The sequence below is a fragment of the Kogia breviceps genome, chromosome 2 (assembly GCF_026419965.1).
Source record: "Kogia breviceps isolate mKogBre1 chromosome 2, mKogBre1 haplotype 1, whole genome shotgun sequence".
Classification (NCBI taxonomy): domain Eukaryota; kingdom Metazoa; phylum Chordata; class Mammalia; order Artiodactyla; family Physeteridae; genus Kogia; species Kogia breviceps.
In genome coordinates, this window is record NC_081311.1 from 130,245,671 (window position 1) to 130,272,643 (window position 26,973).

The 26,973-nt window shown below is 41.2% G+C and overlaps 1 protein-coding gene across 3 annotated transcripts in view; it reads right to left on the bottom strand.

The window, feature by feature from the left end:
* The window catches only part of LOC131751492 (CD302 antigen), a 131,302-nt gene extending 104,639 nt beyond the window's left edge, over window positions 1–26,663 (bottom strand). For all 3 annotated transcript variants that reach the window (XM_059055351.2, XM_059055354.2, XM_067026153.1), the window contains exons 1-8: window positions 26,449–26,663; window positions 20,795–21,166; window positions 15,005–15,175; window positions 11,849–12,013; window positions 5,558–5,668; window positions 4,283–4,423; window positions 1,630–1,824; window positions 319–476 (exon numbers count right to left, since the gene is read on the bottom strand). In XM_059055351.2, coding sequence (XP_058911334.1) covers window positions 319–476; window positions 1,630–1,824; window positions 4,283–4,423; window positions 5,558–5,668; window positions 11,849–12,013; window positions 15,005–15,175; window positions 20,795–21,166; window positions 26,449–26,542 — 1,407 coding nt within the window. In that variant the 5' untranslated portion in view covers window positions 26,543–26,663. The remainder of the gene's footprint in view (window positions 1–318; window positions 477–1,629; window positions 1,825–4,282; window positions 4,424–5,557; window positions 5,669–11,848; window positions 12,014–15,004; window positions 15,176–20,794; window positions 21,167–26,448) is intronic.
* Between the last annotated feature and the right edge of the window lie 310 nt (window positions 26,664–26,973).

The following is a 26,973-nucleotide window of genomic DNA, read 5'->3' on the forward strand; positions in this document are numbered from 1 at the left end:
ACACTGGTGGTACTGAGAGAAAGTACTTTTGCTTATCAGAAGCAATCTGGCACAAGAATCTGAGCTCTAAAGGGATTCTCTTGATCTGTTTCACACCAGAGAAGATACTCTCAGACAGGAATTGGATTGCTTCTTTAGTAATTGCTTTATTTACCATTTTTCAGCAGCTACTGGAAAGACAGTCTACAGTGCTATTACAACCTTTTATTTTCTTTCTCAGCTTGAACACAAATATCCCAACCAAAGTCATCTTATTATTATTATGAGATTTTCAGGTATAACAATAAGGATATAAATAAACTTGAGGAGGTTTCCTACCTTTCCTAAATAGGAAACACAGTTGGGAGTCTTATTGTAGGGAACATATGGCTCATTCTCATCCCAATAAGTCAGAGTAACTTCAGTACCATCTGACCACTGAAATAGAGTTGGTGTATTTATGTTCCTAAGACCTGTCCATATTTCTTCTTTGGCATCTAAAAGAAAAATGTTTTATTTGTTTGGTTACTCAATTACATACTTCAATATGTACGCTGCTACAGATTTTTACATTGTGATATGAGGTGTTAAGAGCCTTGATGGTATTTTTTTTCTGTTAAAATTTTAATACAGTAAATGGTATTCTTAATTAACCTGTAAAAGTATTGATAAGGTAGGCAGGCCCGATGATGAGGGCTTTTCAGGTCACTTATAACAGGTAGGGTACACAGGTGGAACAGCTGTACTATGACCTGTAGGCTGGATGTTCCTGATACCTGGTTTAGATAAACCTTGCTTTATGAGAAATAATGAAACTCTACAAATACAGTCATAGATATTCCAATTAGAATAAGGATATTGTCCATCATGGCCATGGAATGACTGTACTGCCTTCCCAAGTAAAACAACTGGCACCATGCTTGCACAGAATAGGTATCTAGTACTTGCTATTACTATGGGAGAATCCTAGGAGGAGGTCTTAATACTGGCTCTCTAGTGTTTTGTTCTTCATTTTTCAGCTTTCAAATAATTATAAAAGTGAAACAATCATCACTTAAGTGCTGGGAGTAATTTAAGTAGCATTTAGCTTATGAGAAGAGGGAAATTATTCAATCAATGGTTGTACTGTCAGGTTGGTAGTTGCTAGCTACATGCGGCTATTTAAAATTGTAAATCAATTAAAATGAAATGAAAGTAAAAATTCAGTTCTCCCGTCACCCTACATTTCAAGGGCTCAAAAGCCACAAGTGGGGCTTCCCTGGTGGCGCAGTGGTTGAGAGTCCGCTCGCCGATGCAAGGGGTGCGGGCTCGTGCCCCGGTCCGGGAGGATCCCACGTGCCGCGGAGCGGCTGGGCCCGTGAGCCATGGCCATTGGGCCTGCACGTCCGGAGCCTGTGCTCCGCGACAGGAGAGGCCACAGCAGTGAGGGGTCCGCATACCGCAAAAAAAAAAAAAAAAGCCACAAGTGGCTGGTGGCTACTGAATTGGACAGCACAGATTATAGAATGGTTCCATCACTGCAGAAAATTCTATTAGACAATGCTGATGTACAGGGTCAAACTATAAGCTTTTCATTCTTGCTAAGAATCTGAAAACAGGGATACATTAAAATGTTTCAAAACTCTCAAAGAGGATATCTTAAAAACTTACCCCCATTATGGAGTTCTGTGACAACCAGCTCCACATCTGCTAAAGAATGAATGCTGATGAGGTCACTGCTGAAGGTTTTGCATTTCATATGTGCCTTATCCCAGGAATCACTTTCATTTACCAGCAGATAGCAAAATCCATTATTTGGCAGCCAGTCTGCTGCATCACAGCGGGTATCTGAGTATGTCCAAACATCTGGAGGAAAAGAAGCTATTTATATTCCAGTAAAGACACATCTATTTTGAATCAATATTTAAATTCTTGAATATTGAATTGCAAATTCTTCTTTCTTGAATCATAAGGCTTCTGGAAAACTGGAGAATGTGATGTCAGATGGAACAGTGACATGAATTTTTGTGGTGCCTAATGTATACATAACATCATAAGAGTGACTGCAGGGATTCAGATAAAAATGTGACTTTAAAGTGATACAAATGTGCTACATGGCTGGCCACAGACTATTTAAAGAGGGACTGCCCTTAGTCCTAGTAGACAGAAGAAAAGTGTGGGGTAACCCAGTTGTTGACAAATCTCTTCCTGGGTATGGGATTTGTGAGGTTCCCCTCCAGTCTCTGACTTTGAGAGATTATGAGGTTGAGCCTCCTTTTCATGTATGGTCAGCTTAACAAGGGAATGTGCATTAATGCTCACTGTTGAATAGAGAACAGGCAGAGATTTAAGGAACATAATAAGACATTTAGGCTTCCCTGGTGGCGCAGTGGTTGAGAGTCCACCTGCTGACACAGGGGACACGGGTTCGTGCCCCAGTCTGGGAAGATCCCACGTGCCGCGGAGCGGCTGGGCCCGTGAGCCATGGCCGCTGAGCCTGCGCGTCCGGAGCCTGTGCTCCGTAACGGGAGAGGCCACAACAGTGAGACGCCCGCGTACCGAGAAAAAAAAAAAAAAAAGGCATTTATTCACTTCACACCCAAGAAATGGCATCACTGGAGGGAAAGGGCAAAGGCCATCTCTGGACCTCTTCTTTCCTCCCCTCTGTTAGTCCTACAGCCCATGGAATGAGGGACTCCTTGTTTTGACTATAATAAAACTCACTCAAGTGATGGTCAAGAAAGATTAGAGAAAAAGAGCAACGTATAAACCATACAAAATACTTCTACCTACCCCTCTTAAAAGAACTAGAAAACAGTTTGGCTTTTCAGGCTTCATGGATTTGGACCATTTGGAATGTTTGTTATAAGAAAACACAGCATCTTAAAAAACGTGGACAGTTTGATTTTTACTAAATGATAAAATTCAGGTTCAGTTTCTCACACTTGTAAAATAACTCAATTAGCTTTAAGGTTCTGAAATGGCACTTATTATTATGATTATATTTTACAATTATAATAAAGGAACAGAGGGAAAAACACCCATAATTGAACTTGAAATAATTATTTTCATATTCTAGTCTTTGTCTCTATGAATACACATTTTTACAAGATTAAAATGATAGGTAGGCATATGATTTTGTTCTGCTTTTTGTATTTTCCTGCTGGCACAGTTATTTTAATAAATGCATATTGTTCAATCATGTGGAAGCATCTTGATTTACTTAATAATTGATACTACAGGATATTTATTTGATCTATCATTAGTCATCCTGGTTTATTTTCATTTGTGCTATCTTTTCTGCTATGCCTTTTATTGTATGGACTAAATTTGGTTTGAATCAACTTGGAAGATAAATGTTCATTTTCTCCTATTATTTCTTAAACTTAAAAAATAGCTTTATGCTCCTATTTGGATGATAAGAAATGTTATGCTTTATTCTCTTCCCCCAACATTCCTTAAAGCAAGACATTTTAAAACCTCCTCTTCTCCTCCCAGTTTTAAGTATTACTTTTTCTTATTCAGTGAGGATTTAATCAAATACCAGGTATACGGTGGGCGCTGTGAAAGACAGTAGGGCATTTCTCTTCTCCATTCTTTCAAAGACTTTTCTTTCAAACTTTTAAACTTTTCTGCACCTCAGAAGTTGCAGCTGTCCTGTGTCTCTCTTACCGCCAAACTCCCTGGCCCTCTGTGTACATATTTTGTCCATCTGCACCCCTCCTTTCTACCTGACTTATAAACACAAAGAACCAGTCTGGCAAAGAAGGAGAGAGAGGTGGGCAAAGAAGGGGTGGGCATTGTGGGGAAGGGGATGGGAACATTCCCGTGTCCATCATTTTTTACTTCCCACGGAGGCAGGTAATATGTAAGACCTGGCCTTAAAGCAGTGGCCCTCAAACTTGAGTGTGTATCAGAATCACCTGGAAGGCTTTTTAAAACACAGATTGCTGGTTCCCACCCTCAGAGTTCCTGATTCAGTAAATCTGGGGTAGGTCCTGAAAATTTGTATTTCTTACAGGTACAGGTGAAGATGATGCTCTTGGTCTGGGGAACCACTCTGCTCTAGAGAAAGAAGAGCCACCTGTGAACAGAAATATATTTCCTATCTAGAATATCTCTGCCTTCTCATAGGCATATACCAAACCAAAGCTTTACTCATGTGTAGTTGATAATATCTAACCACAGGTTCAAAACCAAATACTCCCCTGTGTTGACAGTATCAGGTGAAGGAAAGGGGAAAACAGGTATCTGAAATGGATTTACTTGACTTCACAAAACTGTAATTGTGGGACCTCTTTGTCGGAGGAAGTGAGAAAGGTACCTGTCAACTCCACTGTGTTATTTAACAGTTTCTTGCAGACGTAGGGCAGTTGAGCCTCACAGGAAAAACTCTGCCACAGACCCGAGTCGGCGTCCATTCTTGCACAGCTTGATCTGTCAATTATAGGTGCACTCGGCACATCTTAAACAGTAGGATTTTCAGAGTTAAAAGAAGAAGGTTGGGGGCAAGGGTGGTGGTTAGAAAAAATAACTTGTATTCCTAATTTTCTGCTTTTATGGGGACTCATAAAATAGTTAAAACTTTCAACTAAATTGAAATGTATAAGCTTCAATGGACAATCATGTGCTTACCTATGTCTTCTTAAATACAGGATATGGCAGGGGCAGGGGCGGGCAGGAATACTCTGATCTGTTGTAGTTAATTCAAAAAACAAAACCAAAAACCAAACCTCTGCCCCTAACCAACTTGCATGTTGTATCTTGGGGTCAGTAGCTCTTAATTTGCTACCCTACACAATAAAAATACTGATTTATGACTCTGCCATGCCTTTAAGGCTTTAAGATTAAATTCTCTTTAACGATTTTATTTACTGAGATAATAGAAAATTTATTTACTACTTATAAAATTCCATTAACTAAAATGCCCCATGTATTGGTATTTTATTGTGCTTAACTTGTTTTTCTTATATGTATGCAGAATATTTTGGTACTGAAGTTAGTGTTAACTTTTACATTCTACATTTGTCAGAAGCTTATGGTTTTATTTTTTTAAAAGGAATCTAAACCTTCTTTCCAGGGGGAAAAAAGGCATTTTGGCTAGTTAGTGAGTTAGGGTTTGTTTATTTAGTATAAAATTTTCTTTAAGGTCTTTATTTGTGTATTAAAATATAACCATTATGTTATCAGTACTTGGGTGCTGCAGTGGAAGACACCAAGAGTTTGAGGATGAGGAACTATTTCCATATCAGAGTTAAGCTGCAGATGAAACACAACATGGGTCAGTCATGGACACGTCAAGTCCTCTCAGGGACACAGAATGGTTCCTGGGCCACGCAGTGGGGCTCATTCTACTCCTATCTAAAAATGCAGGGTCACTCTAAAGATTAGGGACAAATGCTCAGTTGCCCATGCTGGGGGTCAACTTGCCTATAATGGTATCACAAGGGTGTAGGAAAAAATACTCTTCTGAGAGGTAACCATAATAAGGGGTGTCAAGGTTTGAAATTTGTGCAAGCTCTCAGGGGATGTGAAGCTCTTATTTTTTTTTTTTGAAGTTTGTGCTCTGTGCATAGTAAGTGGAAGGGGGAGTAATTACCTGGGTCCCAGTTGAGAAAGTTTAATGGCTTGTGGTCTGACCATTCCCAGCCTCTAGCAGAGTACAGCTGATTTAAACCAATCCAGAAAATTCTCGGAATGCCTTCTTTTTCTGTAAGGATTACACGTATTTAAAAAGTGACAAAATTACCTGCTATTTTCTAAGTCAGACTTAAGTTTATACTAATAGCAAAAATATCTGAAGGCCTTGATTATGAGGCAGGAACCCTGTAGGAGGCTGTCTATCCAACAAATGCAGATGATGCTGAGAGGCAACAAAACCTCAGTCTATTGAGAAACCCAAAGGCTGCTAAGTTAATTCAATGCTGCTTTCCCATTAGCTTGTCCAATTCCCTTTCTCCTAGTAAGAACAGAATTTCCTCAGAGTAGCTGTTTCACTATTTATTTTTAACCCTCTTGTACTGATATAGAAAAAGTAGTTTCCATTACATATCTAAATTTTGAAGGTCTGATTATATTCCAAACTGACAGTTTAAATTCTTTAAGCACATATCATTTGCCAGGTACTAAGGACATAGAAACCAAAACAATAAAGTCCTGCCCTCATGACGATTTCAATCTAGTAGGACACAGATATGGATCCCCAAATGGTGAAGTGTAACCAGTACTGTTTCAGAAATATGTACTGAGCTAGGCAAGGGATATACAACTCTAGAGTCCAGAGGAGACATTAAGGCTGGAGATACAGAATGAGACACACGCACACACACACACACGCACACACAAACACAAACACACAGAAACACTCATGTTACAGTTGAGATGCATCATTCAAATTTATTTGACAACTAGATGACATTAGCACAAAAGAAAAAGAGAAGCAGAAATAATTTAAACAGAGAAGCTAAGTGCTGATATGCCACTCGATGTGCACATGCTCACAAGCAATGGATGCAATCATGCTTGTTGTATGGGGCCATGTGTATTAAAAAAAGAATGTGCAAACAATTGTAAGGATTTTCACACCACTGTCAAGGAAGTCAACACCATTATTCAAGAACCTGGTAAGACTTTACTGACATCACAAAGAATTTGAAGATATTAAGGGCCAGGTAGAAGAGATAAAGCAACTAATGAAATGGTCTACAGAAGACAAGGATGATGTTGACAAACAGGAAGAGCTAACAGGTTGGAATCTCTATAAATTTGTTGAAATATTCCCAGCAATAAAACACATGATAACAGTTTCTCAATTCCTCCCAGAGAATTCTGTATATTATAGTATTATATATATAATTCATGTATCTTTATATACAAATACAAAATACCATTCTATATTACATAATTTATATATATATTGAATTATATAAATATAAATAATTCTTAAAGTATGGATTTTGTTCCATCATATATATCAGATATATCTGTGTGATTTGCATACAGAAAACAATATCCATACTTTAAGGGCTCTTTGAGGGTAATTTTGACTATATGTAATTTTTGCCTTACTTTCACACTTTAGAACCCAAATGCCTAAAACAAGTAACTTCACTGGAACTGACACCTGGGAGCGGCGGAGAATCCCTGGGTAAAGCAGAAATAGCACCAGCAAAGACAAAAGAGGCCAAGAGCAGTAACCTGGACACCAACATCCAAGGGATGGGCAGGAGTCTGGAAAGAGGGTGGTAGGACAGAGGCCCAATTATCACTCCAGTGAGGAATAAATGTGAGGTTAAAAGTGAATTGTAAGGATACACTGTGCTTTCCAGGAGCTTCACTGTGAAAGATAGAGGCAGGGCTTCAGGGTCTAGGGAAAAAATTTTTAATGGTCAAAGTTTAAACAAGTTTATAGCCTACTGGGGAAGAGTTAATAGAGTGAGTGTCGATAAAAGTATAAGAGATAGAAGAAACATTTGATGTGGATACAAAGAGCTTGGGGGAAGTAGTTAACCTTGAATGAGTTGGAGAAGTAACAGTATAGATAGAGATAAATTTGTAAGTGTGAGGGTGACAAACTAAGGGTTCACCTCACTTTTCTCAAGGAGATAGATGATAAGGATACTCTCTCTACTAAGGAAGGAGAAAGTGGATGTTTGCGTAGATGGCTTGAGGAGAATGTTGAAGGGAACTCTGGATTTATCCTTTTCTTTCACCTTGTTAGCATAAGCAAAGGCTGCCAGCACTGGTATAGCAAGACCTTGAGGAATTACTCTAATCTAAATCTTTCTTCATTAGTAAATGTGATTGATTTTCCAGCATTCCTAAAGAAGTCCTGGGAACTATGACATATTTATGGTACTCCAGACTCAACCATACCCTGACATTCAGAATTCCTTTCATTCATTCATCTCTAACCAGGGATACTATAGAGGACCAATCCTTCCCATCTATCCCAAGTTCAATGTCCTCTTTTCCATGAAGACTTTCCAGATATCCCCCAGCAGGAAGTCTGAATAATCCTACTGCTTCCTATGAATAATCCTATTGTTCATCTGCACACGACAAGTACACATTTACAATGGAACAAAATGATGTTTGGAGGGTGTCAGGCTCTTGTTTACTTCATCACAATGTTCTATTTGTGATCTGTATTGATGATGACTTATTCTTCACTAGAATCATAAGATTTTAAAATTGTGACTGTGTTGGTAAATTCAAATGCTCTTTATGTGTCTTGTGCCAGGTGGGTGTGATAAATTTTAAAGGCCCTGGTTGGGCAAATGCAAAGGGCAGGGATTTCTTATATGGCCTGGACAATCTGGAGCTGGATTTTTTCCTTCATAGAGTCCAGGCAAGGAATACTATGATGCATTCCTCTAAATGCATCATTAGATTGTTTGGCAGGGCGTTGACCAATCTGAGACTCTATCAATGCCCACCTTTGCCATCAAGAATCAGATGATTGCTAGAATAAGTTCCTATATCTTATCAAATGGGTGAGTCCAATGAGCTAGATATTCTTGACTGTCCCCAACACCCCTATTCCGACATGACCCTATATTTCTATTCCTCTTCCCACAATGAGAAACTGCAGGGCCTGATAATGGTCATGCATCTGGGATGAACATCAGAAAGGCCACAGCGAGCAGGGGCCCTGACCTAGGAGTGTTCTAGCCTTGGGTCACTATCAAGGTAGTTCAAAGTGAGCAGCCCCTCGGGCCAGAGATAAATTAGAAAGAACTGAAATGTGTTGCTCCTGCTCTGGGGACTCTCAGTCCTCCTTTGAGCTCTGGGGTTGAATCTGTGGTTACAGGTCCCTGGGAAGGCCAGAGCCATAGGAAATTTGACTCTCAAACAAAATCCAGCGAGGCCGAGGAAACCAAATCCCCTACCGTAGGTCCCAGTATTAGTAAAACAAAATCAAAACAAACTAATTAGGTGCAGGGCAGGCACAAAAGAGAAAGAAAGTTCTTTTAGACTGCATGGGATTTATCTTCAAGAGAGCTGATTCTGCTTTATTTCTGTCAGCAAATTCCCTAGTCCCACTTAACTACTAGCTGGGAAACCCTGAGGTCCTTTGGGAATAACATTCTCTACTATCCTCTGCATATGTACAACTCTTATTTCCCTGACTAGATCAAGCACTTTGATCACAAAATCTCTGATTTACTTTCTGTGGGCCTCACTGTTCCTAGCCCACTGTTTAACATGGTAGTTTTCAGGGAAGGGACACAATATTAATAGGGACTTCAAGAAATGTTCCAGATGTTAAAGTACAGCTTTCTTAGGTCTTAGGGAACCAGCAATCATAATTAGGCATATTGATATCCCTAAAGAGCACTCACAGTGAAAGAGAAGCTTGGATCATTAGAAAGGGCTGTACCTCTAAAATTAGTGATATGCAAAAAATATGGGGAGTGTCTGGCCAGGGATAGGGGAAAACTGGGTCCTTTAATACATTATCTCACTTTTATGTGTTATTAAAGAAAACTGACGCATAAAGGAACCCTGCAACATTTATTTGTTCAAATGCAAATGCATCATTAGATTGTTTGGTATGGTGTTGACAGTCACACTTTGACACCTTTTTCCTTCATTGAAGCTATCAGTTTCCAAATGTCAGTATTTTGGGAGACTTAAATTTATTGGCCCTTTCTACTCTCAACAATATTTTTTGTAAGGTCTCAGCAGGGTCTGGAATAGAATTCCATTGCCAAACACTAGCCCAGTATGCTTCTTTGACAGGTTTCTATTCAAGATGTCTGATTATTTAAGTCCCGAACAACACAGGAAAAGGTTAAAACTATAAGAAAGAGGTCTGAATAAAGCTTAAGCCAAAAAGCATGACAAAAGACCTGCGGACTTTTTTTTGAGGTTACACAGGTTTATAACATTACAGAAGTTTCATGCGTGCAACATTATATTTCAACTTCTGTATACACTACAGCATGCTCACCACCAAATTTTAGTTTCCATCCATCACTATACAGTTGACCCCTTTCACCCATTTCACCCACTTCTCTCCCTGCTTCGCCTCTGATAACCATTGCTCTGTTCTCAGTATCTATGTGTTTGTTTTTGTTTGGTTTGGGTTGTTCATTTACTTATTTAAATATTTCACATGAGTGGAACTGTACAGTATTTGTCTTTATCCGTCTGACTAATTTCACTTAACCCAATACTCTCAAGTTCTCCCCATGACGTTTTTCACAGGAATAGAACAAAATTTTATATAAACAAGATTTACCTGGAGCCACAAAAGACCCCAAATAACCAAAGCAATCCTGAGAAAGAAGAACAAAGCTGGAGGTAGCCACTCTCTGATTTCAAATTTTACCACAAAGCTATAATAATTAAAACAGTAGAGTATTGGCAGGAAAAACAGACATACAGATCAAAAGAACAGAATTGGGAGCCCAGAAATAAAGCCATGAATATATAGACAACCGATTTATAACAAAGGGGCAAAGAACATACAATGGAGGAAGGATAGTCTCTTCAATAAATGGTATTGAGAAAACTGGACAGCCATGTACAAAAGAATGAAACTAGACCACTTTCTTGCACCACACAAAAAAATCAACTCAAAATGGACTGAAGACTTGAATGTAAGACCTGAAACCATAAAACTCCTAAAAGAAAACATAGGCAGTATATTCTTTGACACCAGTGTTAGCAATGTTTCCTTAGGCAAGAGAAACAAAAGCAAAAGTAAATAAACTGGCCTATATAAAACTGAAAGCTTCTGCACAGCAAAGGAAACCATCAACAAAACAAAAAGACAACCTACCAAATGGGAGAAAATATTTGCATATCATTTATCCTATGAGCGGTTAATATTAAAAATATACAAAGAACTCATACATTTCAACAACAAAAAACAAACAACCCAATTGAAAAATGGGCGGACGATCTGAATTGACATTTTTCCAAAGACGACATACAGATGGCCAGCAGACATATGAAAAGATGTTTGACATCGCTAGTTATTAGGGAATCGCAAATCAAAACCACAATTAGACATCACCTCATGCCTGTTAGAATGGCTGTTGTCAAAAGGGCAAGAAATAAAAAAATGCTGGAGAGGATGTGGAGAAATGGGAACGCTCTTACACTGTTGGTGGGAATGTAAAAGTCCAGTAGACTTTTAATGATGAAAACAAAGAAAGAAAGATATGTAAGAGGAGTAAGTACTATAGTGAAAAAGCAAGGGCTTTGGAGCTATACATGTTGATATTCAAATGCCAATTCTGGTACTTCATAGCTCTGGGATGTTGGGTATATTATTTCTAAACATCAATTCCTAATCTGTAAGTGGGGATAAAAATACTTGTCTTATGGTGTTGTAATGATGATTAAATTATAGTTGACCCCTGAACAATATGGGTTTGAACTATGCAGGTCCACTTATATGCTGATCTTTTTCACTAAATACATACTACAGAACTATACAATCTATGGTTGGTTGAATCTACGGATGTGGAACTGCACTCATTTATTCAAGTGTGAAGATTTTTTACTGAGGTGATCTACTCTGACTCAGCCATCTTCTCCACCTTCCTCAAGTTCTCTACCATTCAATGTTCAAAGAGTTTAATGTTTACCTTTTTTCAAGTCCTTTCACCTAGGCTTCAGGTAGCAGTTTAATCTTGCTACCTCACCTCGTTTTCTGAATATTAACCTCTCTTGGTCTCTATCATGAGATGCATTTTCAATGGACAGAATAGGATTATATTCAGTATTTTTTACTTGTGGGCTTTGGTGTTTAAGTTTAAATCCCAAGAAAAGATAAATATATGCAGAAAACAACATACCTAGATATGAAAACAGAAGGCCGACAGCACCTTTACAATGGCAGCAATTTGCTCTACTGCATGCAACTTAAACCTACCTGTAAGATAAGTTAACTCAGCAGCACTGTTGATGCTCAGTAAGTCAGCTCCTTGATTCTGACATGAAACATAAGCTTCTTTCCAAGAAAGAGTTGCCTGAGTATTAAATTGGTAGCAACTTCCCATCTCTTCTTTCTTTTCCCAATTATCTTCACAGCCATTTTCTATTGATAAAGATACGTTAGTTATCATAAAGTAAGGGCACAATGTTGTCTATTACTTAGAATGCTTACAAATACTGCCATTCAATTTGCACAGTCTTAGGATATGCTAAAATGGAGGCTGTCATTGTTCTACTGGACAACATTTTGGTTCTTTGGTTACACAAAAAAACTGAAGTCATAGGACAGGAAATGACTTAGGCTGGCTAAAGCTTCCACTCTCCTATCTTCTACTCTCCCTTTATCCCCATCAATTACAGTGCCATGTTTTAGCCCATGCCAACCCTCTGCCTAAAAGTATGAGTCTTCAACTGTGCTCCCCTGAGCTCACTTAAAGATGGTGGCAGACTGCAGAGGGGTTTGCTCATGGCCTGCAGTGAAACCACTGCATGTGCATGTGTGTGTGTTTAGACATGCTGCTTAAGTACCCAAGATTTAAAGCCTAGTGTTACCTTATTTGGGAAACTCAGTCCATTTTCTCCTTAGTATTTTAATAGATGATTTAATATATGACAAGTATTATATAACTAACATTATACATGCATTGTATATCTATATGTACATATATGTGTGCATATGTGTTTATAAACATACATATACACATGTGAACATCATGTTCTTTAACAAATATCTAAAAAGCATGTACAATTTCAGATGAAGAACCTTCAAGCTCTTTCTGGGACAAGGTTTGTAGGTCTTGATACAACTAGTTCAAAAATATACTCACAGCCTCCTATGTGCTCCCAACAAGAGGAAAAAACCAACATAACTTATGTCAAGTGTATCCCAGGTTTCACTTGGGGTTTTTCCAAAGGGTCTCCCATAACCAGTCAAACTTATGGACTCTCAACCTGGAAGGCCCCTTAGAGATCATTTTGTGTAATGTCTTCATTTCACAGATAGGAACAGAGATATAGGGGTGTTTGTGGCAAAGCTATAACCAGAGTACTGTTGTCTAAGTCTGGTGTTGTTGATCTTCTGAATGGCATACACTGCTTCTTCAGCCACTTCTGAATGTCCTAAATAACAACAGAGGTTGTTGTGATATTTGGTAAAAACAAAATAGGTGGATTTGCAAATGCACTGCCTTAAGGTTCTTTGTTACCACTAAGGCCAACAATTGTAAATCTGGAAACTTTCAGCAGGATGGCAGTATGTCTGCTATAAAATACAGTCTCCATGGTTTGGCAGTCCTCAGGTTTGAGAAACTCACAATCTTGCTTCTTCTGTAGAAAGGGAGTCACAGGGAATGCACTGACAAACCCCCCTTCCATCCAAAGCAGGCTAAAGGCACCAAGACATATGTCAGTCAAGGCAGCAAGGTAGAATGGGATAAATACACAGGGGAATAAGGGTCAGGAATCCTGGGATCTCCACCCGGCTCCACACAAATACGGTCTGACCCAGACAGGCTATTTCATCAATCAAGGTCTGCTGCTTCTCACCTGAGAAATGAGGGTTTGCTCTGGATAACCTCTAAGCTCCCTTCCACAATCCCTAAAGTTTCTGATTCTGACTACAGCAAGATTTAAATGAAATCGGTGTCCGGTTGACCAAACCCTGCTTGTTATCAATTATAGCTGAAGTAAATAATGGCTTTTTATCTTTCAGTGGGTTCTAAGTGTTGAAGAGCCTGTGCCTCTACCTAGAAAAGTAATTCTCAGTGTGGTCCCCAGACCAGTATCATCTGGGAACTCACTAAACTGCAAATTCTTGGGCCCCATTCCAAATCCACCAAATACAATTTCTGGAGGAGGGCCCCAGAAAACTGTATTTTAACAAACTCTCCAAGTGATTCTGTTGCAACCTGAAGTTTGAGAACCATTGGCTTGATATAATTTCTTCAAGTTGCTTAGGACTCTGCATTTTGAAGCTCAGCTTCCCTTAAGGAGAGCTGAGCTCCGGTGGTGGTATTACTAATACCACCAGATTGACTACTGAATAAGGCAGGATAGTACAGTTGTTTGAGGCAAGGACTTCAGAGCCAGATATCCTGGGTCTGAATCCTAGCTCTGAAATTTATTAGCTATGTGACCTTAGGCAAATGATTTAACTCCCCTGTGCCTCACATTGCTCATCTGTAAAATGGTGATAAATAATGGTACCTACTTTATAGAACTGCGTGAGGATTAAATGAGTTAAGAAAGGCTGAATGCTTAGAATAGTACCTGACACTCGGCAGGGCCAAGTAATAACTATTACTACTTTAAGTAGTAACTATTACTACTTAGGCCTGGAGTTTTTTCCTTTCTATTTACTGTAGATTCTTTTAACTTATTGCCCATTAAAAAATATTTCTTAGGCACCTATCACATGTCAGGTACCATGATCCCCTGTAATTCTCACCAGATTATCAAGAAAATATGTCTCAATTATATACCAGATAGTGACTCAGCTGCTGCTTTGGTCTCTCTTTCTAAAGAACAATGAATATTTTAGCATACCCTGAAGAGTTTGCTTCAAGTAAGAAGCAACTAGAAAAAATGCTTTGACCAACGTATAGGTACAGCAGAGGGAACAATGTCACCAATTTTGAGAGGGATAGGGATATCTGTCTCTTGTTTGCTGCTCTTTACTCAGGCCATAAACATACTTAAGTCTCCATCATCTAAAAAGAAGCTTCCTCAGTCCACTATCACCCAGCTTCTTTGAACACTAGTTTTTTGGAAACTGCTCTATTAAAGGCCAACAGTAATTTCCTGACTGCTCCTGCCTGGTCCATTTCCCCTTCCTAAGGTATCTGTGGGTATAGAACACCTCCTCATCCTTTGTCTTCCATCACAACATCCTGTCTTGGTTTTCTTCCTAGCCTACTTCTGGAAGTAAGTTATCAGCTACCCACGACTTCTCTCTCTTTCCTCAAATATATACCCCTTCTCTAGGATATTTGTTGCCATCATTTTTGAGTCACGATGGACTCTTCCTTCTCTATTTTGCCTCATTGGAATGGTATCCTTTCCTTTCCACATATAAAGTTTACCAGCCCATACATACCTGGTTGTAAGCAGATGCCCCACTTTTGATCATATTCATAATTTAAGGTGGTTGCACACCATGGCCCACTGCGATCTCCATCATGAATGCACTCATGATGCCAGGTCCCATTAACTAAGAATGGAAATTTACAAGGTCTCCCATAGGAGTTCCCATCTCTAGTATAGATCTCTGTGGGTTGGGGAGAAAGTAGAGGAAAGAAGAGTTAAAAACTGGATAATCAGCTTTAGTTAACTAATTTCTAAAACTGTTTTGAAAGAAAGATTATGTTTTCACATGTATGAGAATATAGTATCTGGGTAGGTTGCACAGTGTGGAGATTCAGAGCATGGATGCTGGCTCCCCCACTGATCGTCTATGCATCTGTGGGCAAGCTCTCCAACCTCTATCAGTCTCAGTTTCTGCATCTGCAAATTAGGAATAATGATATGGGGTTCATAGGGTTGTTCATGAGATTCTATGAGATGATCCATGTAAAGCTTCATTAACTGTGGTGTGATGAAGAGCTAAAAGATTCCAGCTTTACCAAGTAAGGATCAACTGACTACTGAGGGTAGCAGAGTACTTCACCAGAAGGGGTGCCCCGCTTGACATTAAACTTACACTCTATTTTCTTTAGTAAGAGTGAGGCTAGAAAAATACCTTGGAATCACTGAGGCTGGTTGTGGACTTTGAAACTAACTGTGCAGTTAGAGAGATGCACAAATAGCCCTGTTGTTTACAGTCTGGTGGTAGAATTGAGGCTGTGCATTTTGAGGAAGGAGGAGGAAGGGCTGCTGAGTCTCTCAGCAGTCTCTTGGAGAGGGCAGGACATGGTAATTCAGGTTATGAAAGAAGAACCAGCTTCAGCTAGGCAGTCATGGAAAAAGCTGGTGACCAGCAAGGTAGCAGAACTAGCTTTTCCTTTTAACAATTTCCTCTGGTACACAGAGAGGAACTGAAAAATTATTCCAACCTCAAATATGTCTGGAAATGCCAGAGGAAGGGCTAAATACTTATGTTGATAACAGTTCTTTTGGAGAGGTGTCTTATAGAACAGCTAACCCTGTGACTATTTCGCTCACTTTTTTCCATAGCCTTAATTTGTTTAGAACCATGGTTGTTACCAGATCAAATAATGACTATTAGGTAAAGCATAGTAATCAGATCTTAGCATCATTTACCAGGCTATTAGGGTCCCTCAAAATGTCTCATAGATTTGCTTGAAAGTGTGCTTAAGGTAGAATTTGATTCCATATCCTTTATTATTCTCAAATGTTCAATTAACCTAAGTGTGAGACTTAATTTGACAGTTTAGAATGTATTAAGCAGCAGTACAGCAAAAGGAAGAGTAATCTAGATGCTTTTACTTGCAAACAATCTTTTAAGGAACATTGGTTTTGTTTTCCTCTGACATATAAATGGTTTTGTACAGTGTACTTTTGTTAAAGAGTAATTTGACCTTATATTTTGTAAGGATTCTGCTTATTAGCATGTTTCATTTTTAACCATACCAAAACTCCCAATAGCTCATGACCGATTTCTCTTCCCAAATTACAGCACTTAAAAGGAGAGTCCCTGAGCACAATGACTATTATTTGTAGAACCATCAGGGTTTTTTTGTAAAACTTTGTGTTTCTGTAATACAAAGTACTTTCACTTGTTCTTTCCCATAAGCCCACAAGATCAGTAGGGCAAGTATTACACTTGTTTGTGAATTCCCCATTTTTGCAGAGTTAAGTGAAACATTCATTCAGCTGTAACAGGGATGAGAACTGACTCTCTGATTAGAGTCCTTGACATATAAGGACAACTTGTGACATCAATGGCTGCTTTCTCAGGTTCCAAGTTAGTGTCATAGCTCAAAGCTGGGCTCCAATTAAAATGCTCTCCTGTTCACAATATGCTTTGAAGAATGATAACATGGAACCACCACAAGAGCAGCAGCTAAATTAGGCTAACTACTAACTAAGAGGTTTTTGTTTGTTTGTTTGTTTTTTTGTGGTACGCAGGCCTCTCACTGTTGTGGCCTCTCCCATTGAGGAGCACAGGCTTCGGACGCGCAGGCTCAGAGGCCATGGCTCACGGGCCCAGCCGCTCCACAGCATGTGGGACCCTCCCAGACCGGGGCACGAACCCGTGTCCCCTGCATCGGCAGGCGGATTCTCAACCACTGTGCCACCAGGGAAGCCCAAGAGTTTTTTTTAAATAGATCTTTATTGGAGTATAATTGCTTCACAATACTGTGTTAGTTTTATTCTTGCACATTGTTCGATGCTACTGGACCTCTTAAGTCCCAAGTGTCTCCCTAGAGACACAGGCTTTCTTGAGAAGAATCTTCTCTGAATGTATGAATTTATGGTGATGGCGGCCTTAAAACAACTATTCTACAATAGGCACAAATTTGTGAGATGAGATGCTTATATGGAAAACTAACTTTTTTCTTTTTTTTCTGGCCACACGGCGCTGCATGCGGGATCTAGTTCCCCAACCAGGGATCGAACCCGTGACCCCTGCATTGGGAGCACGGAGTCTTAACCACTGGACTGCCAGGGAAGCCCTGGAAAACTAACATTAAGCTCTTTGGTAACATAAGACAAAATAGTTTCAATGTTTAGAGAGCTTGGCAGGCTTCTGAGTTGTTCAGAATTTAGACACTTCTACAGCCACCCCTCCACTAAGTCTAGTTCCTCTGCATGATTCACTAAACATTCAAAACTTGAACAATGCTAGTGAGGTCAAGATATCTTAATGATATAAATGCATACCTGGATGCTAGTCAAGAGCAATTTATTCATAAAATCTATACAGCTAAAATTTTTCTCTGAGAGAAACATGGCTCACACAGGATGGGGGTTGGGGAGAGAGGTAACCCAGGACACAATGACAGATAAATGTTCTTATATCAGAGGTAAAAAAAGAAATTATACAGCAAAAGCCAAGGGAGAAATAAAGAAGCTAAATTTGGGGAACACAATGCTGGTTTTGAGCCTTAGCTTTGCTGTAACAAGCTGGGTTACCTTGAACTTCATTTTGTTGAACTCCGGTATCTTATCTTTCTTATTCTGTACAATTAGCCAAGAAGGAGGGGGCAGGGACCAATATGAGGAGTCTGAGAGAGCAGTCCTAGGGGAAGTCCCTAACTTAAGACAGCAGTCTCCAACCCAAGAACAGGAAGGGACTGCATAAATTTAAAAGAGTAGAATTGCCAGGACTTAATATCTGATTAAATTTGAATGGTGGGAGAAGAAAGCAGGGCAACTCTAGAGTGACTTGTAGATTTCTGACATATGCAACTTCGATGGCACAAGTCACCTGGAGAGGAATGAAGAAGAGGCATGTTTGGCCCTGGCCTCTGTGCATGTTAAAACTCGAGGTATATGTTGATACGTCTTTTCTACCTGCATCTTTTCTTAGAAATGTTTAAGTTTCTTATCTGGAAATTTAGTGTTCCAAATACTGTATTTGCTAAGGTCAAGAAACACTCTATGTCTATGGGCTCTTGCTGGTGAGCACTGTTTAGCTTTCTCTGGGGTGACACCCTCGGTGGGTTCTTTTTGGGTTTTTTTGCCATTAATTAATTAATTAATCTTATTTTTGTCTGTGTTGGGTCATCGTTGCTATGCATGGGCTTCCTCTAGTTGTGGTGAGTGGGGGCTATTCTTCATTGTGGTGCGTGGGCTTCTCATCGCAGTGGCTTCTCTTGTTGTTCTCATGGGCTCTAGGCGTGTGGGCTTGGTAGTTGTGGTTCGCGGGCTCTAGAGCACAGGCTCAGTAGTTGTGGTGCACGGGCTTAGTTGCTCCATGGCATGTGGGATCGTCCTGGACCAGGGCTCGAACCCGTGTCCCCTGTATTGGCAGGCGGATTCTTAACCACTGTGCCACCAGGGAAGTCCCCTAGGTGGGTTCTTAATCTTTTTTGTGCTACTGATCACTTTGGCAGCCATGTGAAGCACACGAGCCCCCTTCTCAGAAGAATATTATAAATGCATTAAATAAAACACATAGGATTACAAAGAAAACCAGTTACGTTGAAATAAAGGCATTTTGGGGACTAAGGGAATTTATAATTACAACTATGTCCCTCAAAAGAATTAGGAGCAGGAGACAGCAAAAGCCCTGCCAAGAAAATTATCTTTTGTAATCCTTGAACAAATACAAGGAAACAAGTCAAGTCCAGTTCAAAAGGCAATTTGTTTGGTTCCATGTTTTCTCTTAGCTGCCAAGTTAGAGAAAGGCTTTTCTAGCACAAAATTAAGCTTGCCATTAAGTGGTATCCAGAAAGCAGTTGCTCTTTAAGGTTAGGAGGAAGGTGGCTAGCAGAAGCAGACTTTTCAACTACTTAAGGATTGAGGACTGAAGAAAAGGAAAATCCCATCTCTGATTCTCTATTATTTCCCGTATCAGCAGAACCTGACATCTCAGAAGCTGCTGCATCTTCACTAGGAAACAGAAAGGGGTTCCCCTAGGAGAAAAAATTGTGCAGGCAACAAGAAGAATGGGAGGCCAAATTTAGCTTAAGAGAAGAGGAAAATCTCTGTAAAGCTATGTAAATGTACAAAGAAGAGCACAGATAATAGTTAAGACTTAGATAATTAAATATATATACATATATGCACCAACATTTGATGTAAGTTAGAGCAACATAATGAAAAAAAGATTTGCTTGGGTAATTTACATTTAGAGGTTTAAAAAATGAATCTACTCTTTCTTTTTAAACTCAGAAATTTGTTATAACTGAGTCTCTAGACTCAAAACAAAGTTCATGATCAGCTCCCCCAAAGGCAACAAAGACAGTTTCAGACTTACGATGGTTTGCTTTATGATTTTTCGACTTTGTGATGGTGTGAAAGCAATACTCGTTCCATGAAAACCATACTTTGAGTTTGGTCTTTCCCTGGGCTATCAGGGCTATCAGCTGGGCAGCAGCAGCCACAGCTCCCAGTCAGCCACATGGTCATGAAGGTAAACAACTGACACACACCATTCTGTTTTTCACTTTCAGTACAGTATTCAATAAACTACATGAGATATTCAACACTTTATTATAAAATAAGCTTTGTGGTAGATGATTTTTCCCAACTGTAGGCTAATGTAAGTGTTCTGAGCACATTTAAGGTAGGCCAGGCTATGATGTTCATTAGAAGTGTATTAAATGCATTTTTGACTTATGATATTTTCAACTTATGATGGGTTTATAGGGACATAACCCCATTGTTAGTGGAGGAAGATCTGTATTCATATACTTATTTTTGGAAGCAAGTGAGGAAAAAGTCTACTCTTAAAATGTTGAATCATAAATACAAACATCAAAGTGTGATAGCCTTGCCAAAAATAAAAGTAAAGCCCGCAAGACTCTTAAAGTTTTTCCATTACATCCAAATCTGCAGACAAGAAAAAATTCATTTCCTTTCTTTTTCCTTTCTCTTTCTTCTTTTTTAACTTAGAATAGGTTCAACTTTACCAGATCATTTGACTTTTATCCTGTGTAGAGGACTTCCTGTTACTCTAACATTTCCTTTTCTCTGGAGTTCAGGATGTAATCATAGGAAGTACATATGCTCAGGCATCGGAGAGATTTCGAATCCCAGCATGCCACAGAATGGCTGCAAGACCTCTGACAAGGCACCTAACCTCTCCTAGCCTTGCCTGTTAAAGGGAGCAAATGGCACTGACCTCGGTGTCTGGAACTAAACACCAGCTCACTCCCCTCACAAGTGTATGACTCTCCTTGTAGTCAGTGGTACATGTTCAAGGCCACTTTCATCAAATACAGCAGCAAGTGAGTCAAAGTGCCTCTCCAGTACTCACCATGGTAAGGCTGGGCACAGAGGTTTTCCTCTGAGCCTCCTTTTTTCCAGACATCAGATGAGTTGGTACTTGCTATGGCGTGTCCACCCTTCAGAGTCAACCTGTACTGGGCAGCTCCGTACAGAGAGTGGTGCTCACATTTCCACCACAGCATGGCATCGGAGTCACAGCTGAACATTCTCAAGGAATCCACGGGTTTGGTAATGTCTAGGCCAAGGCACTTCTGGGATTGCAAATGAAAGAGTCGATGCTGGGACACCCACTTCCACAACATGTCCTTGGTTTCATCACAGTCCTTTGCTACTATCCAGTCATTCAGTGGCGTGATGCACTTGCCTGTGTTTTCGTTAACGATGGTGAATGAATCATTACCTGAGACAAGACAGGCAGAAAAGACATTTCAGGATTCTGAATTATGTGGTTGATATGCCTTGGCCCCTGTTTGCTAAGGAGAGTCTGAGCACCCCCGGACTGTTAACACCCTCTAAGCTGTATAAATTGTAATGTTCTACACAAGGTCGGAGGACAGTGAGAGAGAGGCAGTTCAGTGTTGTGTAAGAGCATGGGCCCTGGAGCTAGTCTGCCTGGGTTTATAGCTTGCCTCTGCTACTTATCAGCCATGTGATCAGGATGTTATTTACCTGCTGTGCCTCAGCTTCCTCCTTTGTAAAACAGTACTTCATAGGGTAGATGTGAGGATAAAATGAGCTCATACATGCAAAGCACTTAGAATAGTCTGCATATTTGTTATTGCCATTCAGTGAACTATCTCCCCCCCTTATTTAATAAGATGAAGAAGCTCCTTAGTTTTCATCTTCTTTAGATAAGTGACCTGTAGTCAATGAAAAATATCCTGAGCTTATTCAGGACTGCAATTCTGTCTTGCTTACACTTTGCTTACTACAGCAGGGTAAATTATTATATGACATTAATATGTCTGAGAGGAAATAGGGTAGAAGTAGAATAGTGGGATAAAAGGATGAGAGGAAATGGTGGCCTGGGTTCTGACGGTAGGGGGACCTATGACAAGCTCCACTGTTGAACCTCCAGGAAGGTGACAGGATGCCCCTGGGGACGGGATGCGGGGACTGACCACCTGGATCGCCCGGGAAGGTCAAACCTGAGCTCCGGAAATCACCTGAGCCACAGGATTCAAGACCCAGTAGGTCTGGACAACGGGAAACTCAGAAGTAATCAGTGTGAGCTGAGGGCAAAGGGAGAGATCTCCCTGAATGCTTCCCTGGCAGTTCTGCACGAGCTGGGGAAGACCTCAGTAGTAACAGAAACTGAATTTCTGTTCACCTGGTAGAATGGGACCTCAGAACAAAACTTAATTTGATTTTATGAAAATAAAGTAGTACGCTGCTTCTTGCACCCCTGAGTTTGCAGAGCAAGAGTCACATCTGTCACAGCAAACTACAATTGAACAATTTGGTCAGTGCTTTTACAAAGAAACCTTTTTTGGAGGTAGAGCACAGAACCTCACATTGGGGAGCTGAAATAGTTTAGACAAACGTAAGCAATCTTTGTCAATGAACCAAAGGGTCCAGCAGAAGGAGGTGTCAAATTTTAGTTCCCAAAAGGCACTTTCATTTTGATACCAGCTTCACATTCAGTGGTTTTACTAACGCTGAACACCGTTTCTCATAATAATTCACAGGCTTGCAGAGTTAAAAATTCTCAGACTAAGGCCTTGAGGGGCAATTTCACCATGCAAATAACAACTATAAAATTAAGTCCAATTCCAGTTTGAACTTCGGACGGAATTTTTGTTTGTTTTAAATAGCAGTAGCAGCACCAACAGGAACAACAAGAACAAAATCCTTTAAAAACTTTATTTCTGCTTTCAAATTGGTATTTTAAAATACTGCCTAGGGCTGCAGCGAGATCTGTTTGGATAGTGGCTTCCATCCCTCACTCTTCTTTGACATCACTCTGCCATTCTCTGTTTTATGGGCACAGTTTGGAATGAGAGTTAACAAAAAAAAGGAACATGTACTATTTTAGGAGATTATCAGACCGTGATGTACCTCTTCCCCAACCTATTCCCTCTCACCTCTCCTGTGTTCCAAAGTATCAGGAATTACCGCAGAAAAAAAAAGAAGCCTGCTTCTGCAGGACAGTGGGCGGTGGCCACCCCTGCTGGAACCTTCCCCTCTCTTGCCCTATAATCTCCCTGAACTTTATAATCTTTCCTGGGCACTTTTCTCTGTGCCCGTTGACCCCTGCTTTGCCTGCCTTTGCAATCTGGAGTTCTAGATTTTCCAAGTTGCCTTTGCAGAATCCAATGGATTAGCTACAGCTCTTAGAATAGTGGAAAGAGCAGTGGAATAAGGAGTTAGGAGTCCTAGACTGAACACTTACCTCTGCTATTGGTTAGATGGGAGACCTTGGGGAAGTCAATTAATCTCCCCAGGGTCTTCTAATCTCCAAATGTTAAGATGAAAGCAGTGGATACAAGAAATCTAAGTCACTTCCAGTACTAACATCCTATGCTTCTACTAACTGAGTTTTTCTAGCCTTGTAGGCTTTACAGGTCTGTGCTAAGTTCATTGCATATTGTTCTTAAACAGATGTGCACAACTTGATTACGTCATGCTAGTAGAATTTTAGGTCATTTGAATTCCATCTGTATTGGGCATGTGCACTTAAGTGACAGTGCTGCTTTAAAAGTACTCTGTAGAAGAGAAAAAAAATTTAACCTTTCCCATTTACTGTATGTTTAACTTTTAGGACACCCATGGACTTAACAAGCTTGTAGGACCTCTGAAAGACTACAGGAGAGGTGTGGAGTAGCTACATTGAAGAGGAATTGCCAAGCTTCTTACCTAATCGCAAACATCTATGATTATAGATACTTGCCTCATTCTAAATCTGTCTTTTAACCAAGTATGTAATATCAATGCTTGACACCTATAGTGATCACTTAGCAAACACATTAATTATTGATATGATTTAAGGAAACTTGTTATTAGCCTTCATACATGATGTATGTGTAAGCATTCATACATAATACATAACCTAGGGAGAGTCTTGTACTCTGTCTTTCTTTACCCTTAAGAAGAAGCTGTTCAGTCTGCCCCAGTCTTGTGACTCTATTGGGAGGGTAGGTTGAAGAGTGGGGAGAAGGACTAAGAAAGTATGAAAATAATTTATTTAGTAAATTTGTTAAATAAGGGTCTATGACATATTTCAGAAATGTGTTACACTTTGAAAAGGTGAATGCAGAGCAATTTATAAAACAGATTCTTTATCAATAGCCTTATATTGCATCTTGTTCACTTTATACTGGCCCTAAATGGAATTTTAATATTTACCTACAAATACAATATTGGGACAAATCCAGAAGACAGAGGTTGATGAAAAGAAGCACTTTTTAATGTTTCATTTTATATAAACATTTTACTGGTGTTTGAGAGGAAATGGCTACACAGCATTATCATAATTGAAAATGAATTTTTAGACCATCACAGGAAAACTATTTCTTATTGTCTGACTGTGAAGTAACTCCTTTGTTACAAGCCCTAAACCAAAGAGTTCTGCACATTCCAAAGAGAAGCTGGACCTCAACATTTTGTAACCACAGACAAATGGAGAAGAGATGGCTTGGGAAGGCAAGAAGGATGAAGACTGCAGCTTTTTTAGTTTCAGGGGAACTTCCACAGCCCACACTGTTAAGCATTTTGTGGAGTTGCTACCATGTGTGCACAGAGTGTACACTAGGAGAGACTCAGAAGTCTGGATTTGCCAGTTCAAAAACAGGTCCTCCTGCGTGCAGCAGCGGAGACCCAACTCAGCCAAAAATAAATAAAGTCAAAACAAACAAACAAAAAAAACAGGTCCTGAAGTGACAGCTGGGTCCACATCAGTGTACTAGCAGTCAGAAAGCCATGGGGTTCAGACTGGGTGGTGTGGGCTGGTGAGAACCTCTGAAGTCCCTGAAGAGTTAGTTTACTTCAAGCTGTTGGCTCTCCAAGGAGGCAAAAAAAGTTAACTAAGCAATTGGCATTTCCCCAGGGACAAAGAGGTACTCCTCCAGCATCTGAGCAATGGAGACCACCTGCGCAAACCTAGCTGCGTACATGTGATGAAGTGCACGCCATGACCAGCATCATGAAGCTGGCATACTGTCAGCAAGCTACCCAAATGGCTAGGGTTTCAAAATTCCAGCGCTTACTTAATAGGTCCACATGTCTGGTCTGATGGTGTGTGTAAGCTGATCAGAGCAGCTGCTCAAGGTGGGGAAGGATGCAGGAAAACAAATACCTGCGAGACCTAGTGCAGGAAGAATGGCGTTAAGCTGGTGCTTTTTGCTTTGGGTTGATGAGAAAGGCCAGGGATTGTAGAGACTGCAAAAATTAAGGAAGTCTTGAGTTCTATGGGGAAGACAAAACAGATAAGACTAAAGCAAATGTAGATGGAAACCAAGAGTATAGTGATTGAAAGGCTAGTGCGTTTTGACTATAGTTAGTCGCTGCGGTGAAAATTTTCTCCCTGGATTATGGGGCAGGCAGAATAGAATTCACACAGCAGTAAAGGCCTTTTTGTAGTTTCCAACATGGAGGATGAAAGAACACAGAAGTGTGAATCAGAACAGGGTCAACTAAAAAGTTCTTGAGGGAGATAAGATGATGCCACTCGTACTCTGAACAAACTGTAACTCAGACAGTAACTTAGTTTAGCTGCAAAGAAAGTAAATGCCACAAGCAAACTGAAACTTTTCAAAAACTCCCTCGACCATCTTTTACTTCCTCATATAGACAAGATGACGGAAGTGATAGGTGGGGACGGCTCACTGATTGCCTATTAAGCAGCCAGACTAAGAAACAAAATCCTCAGCACACCTTTGGCCAAGGTGAAAAGAGAAAGTAAAAGCACACTCTGGGTGCTGCGAAGGGGTTGGTGCGGCAAGCACTGCCCAGAGCATCAGCGAAGGGTGTCGGGATCCTGGTCCTGCTTCTGAAGTGACAGGCGGGAGGTCTCTGGGCAAGCGACCTGAGCTCCACCGCGGGACCACCAGCCTCTGGGGTGGGGCATGGGGCGGTCGTCTGGAGCTGATAAGCCAAATAGAAGAAACGGTCTCTGCTCAAGGCACTGGGGGAGGACAACATAACAGAGTCACGGCCATGGTCACTGTAGGAGACATGGCTTTTTGATGTGCACCATGAACGCAGTGAAGTCAGGGAATCGTTACTCATTCTGGCGCTGTGGGTGGAAAGCTCCTCTTGACATTGAGTGGTAGAGGTGACCAAGGGACGAAGGAGGGGAGAGATGGACGGGATGGGGCTTGCGGGGGCGTGTTAAGGAGCCCTATACTCTAGAGAAGCAAGATTTTAGAGGAGAGAGGACGAGGAAAGAGCGGGAGCCTCGTTCTGAAAAGACTCTGGGTGCCTCCCCTACGGTGGACTTCTCGCCCTCAGCACGAGAAAAGCTCGGCGCTCCCACGCCCCACCCCGCCCTCCTCCGGGACCCCGGGGGTAATGGAGCTGCTTCTCCCCGGGCCTCCCTTCGGCTCACTTGTCCGGCTCCAGCCCCGAGCAAAGCAGAGGTGACATGACCCCGGAGCGCAGCCCTAACCCGAACCGAGGAAAGTCAGCCGGCCTGGCAACGTCGACGTCCCCAGGCAGCCGGCAAGCGGACGCGCCCACGGTTACCTGAGCGGCCCGAGGGCTCCACCAGACCGAAGCACGGAAGGAACAGCACGAGCAGCTCCGCCGCACGGAGAGAGGTGGCCCAGCGCGTCCTCATCCTGAGCCGGCTCGGGCGGGTCAGTTGAATCCTCGGGGGCACTCGGCACCCAGCCCTCCCGGTGCGCGGAGTCAGCCCCGCCAGCGCCTGGGCCCCTGGCTTCTCCGGGAGCCCCGGACCCGCCCCCGACGCCCTCGGCCAATCGGATCAGCAAGTCCTCGGTCCCAGGGCGTGGGGGTGGGGGGCGGTACGGATACAAGGCGGGAAGACGATGCGTAAGGAGCTCTGCGCACCTGCGAAGGGCGGCCCCGCGAGGAGGCGGGTGGTGAGCGCCAGGCTAGAGGGCAGAGCGCCGCCCAGACTAACGGATGAGGGGGTCATGCGCCCCGCCGCTTCTTCAGCAAAGTTGAGGAGACGCGGCCCTTGCTGGGACTTGGCACCGCCCTGGTGGGTGGTCATTTTAGGACCTTGCTTTCTGCCTAGCGCCTCTC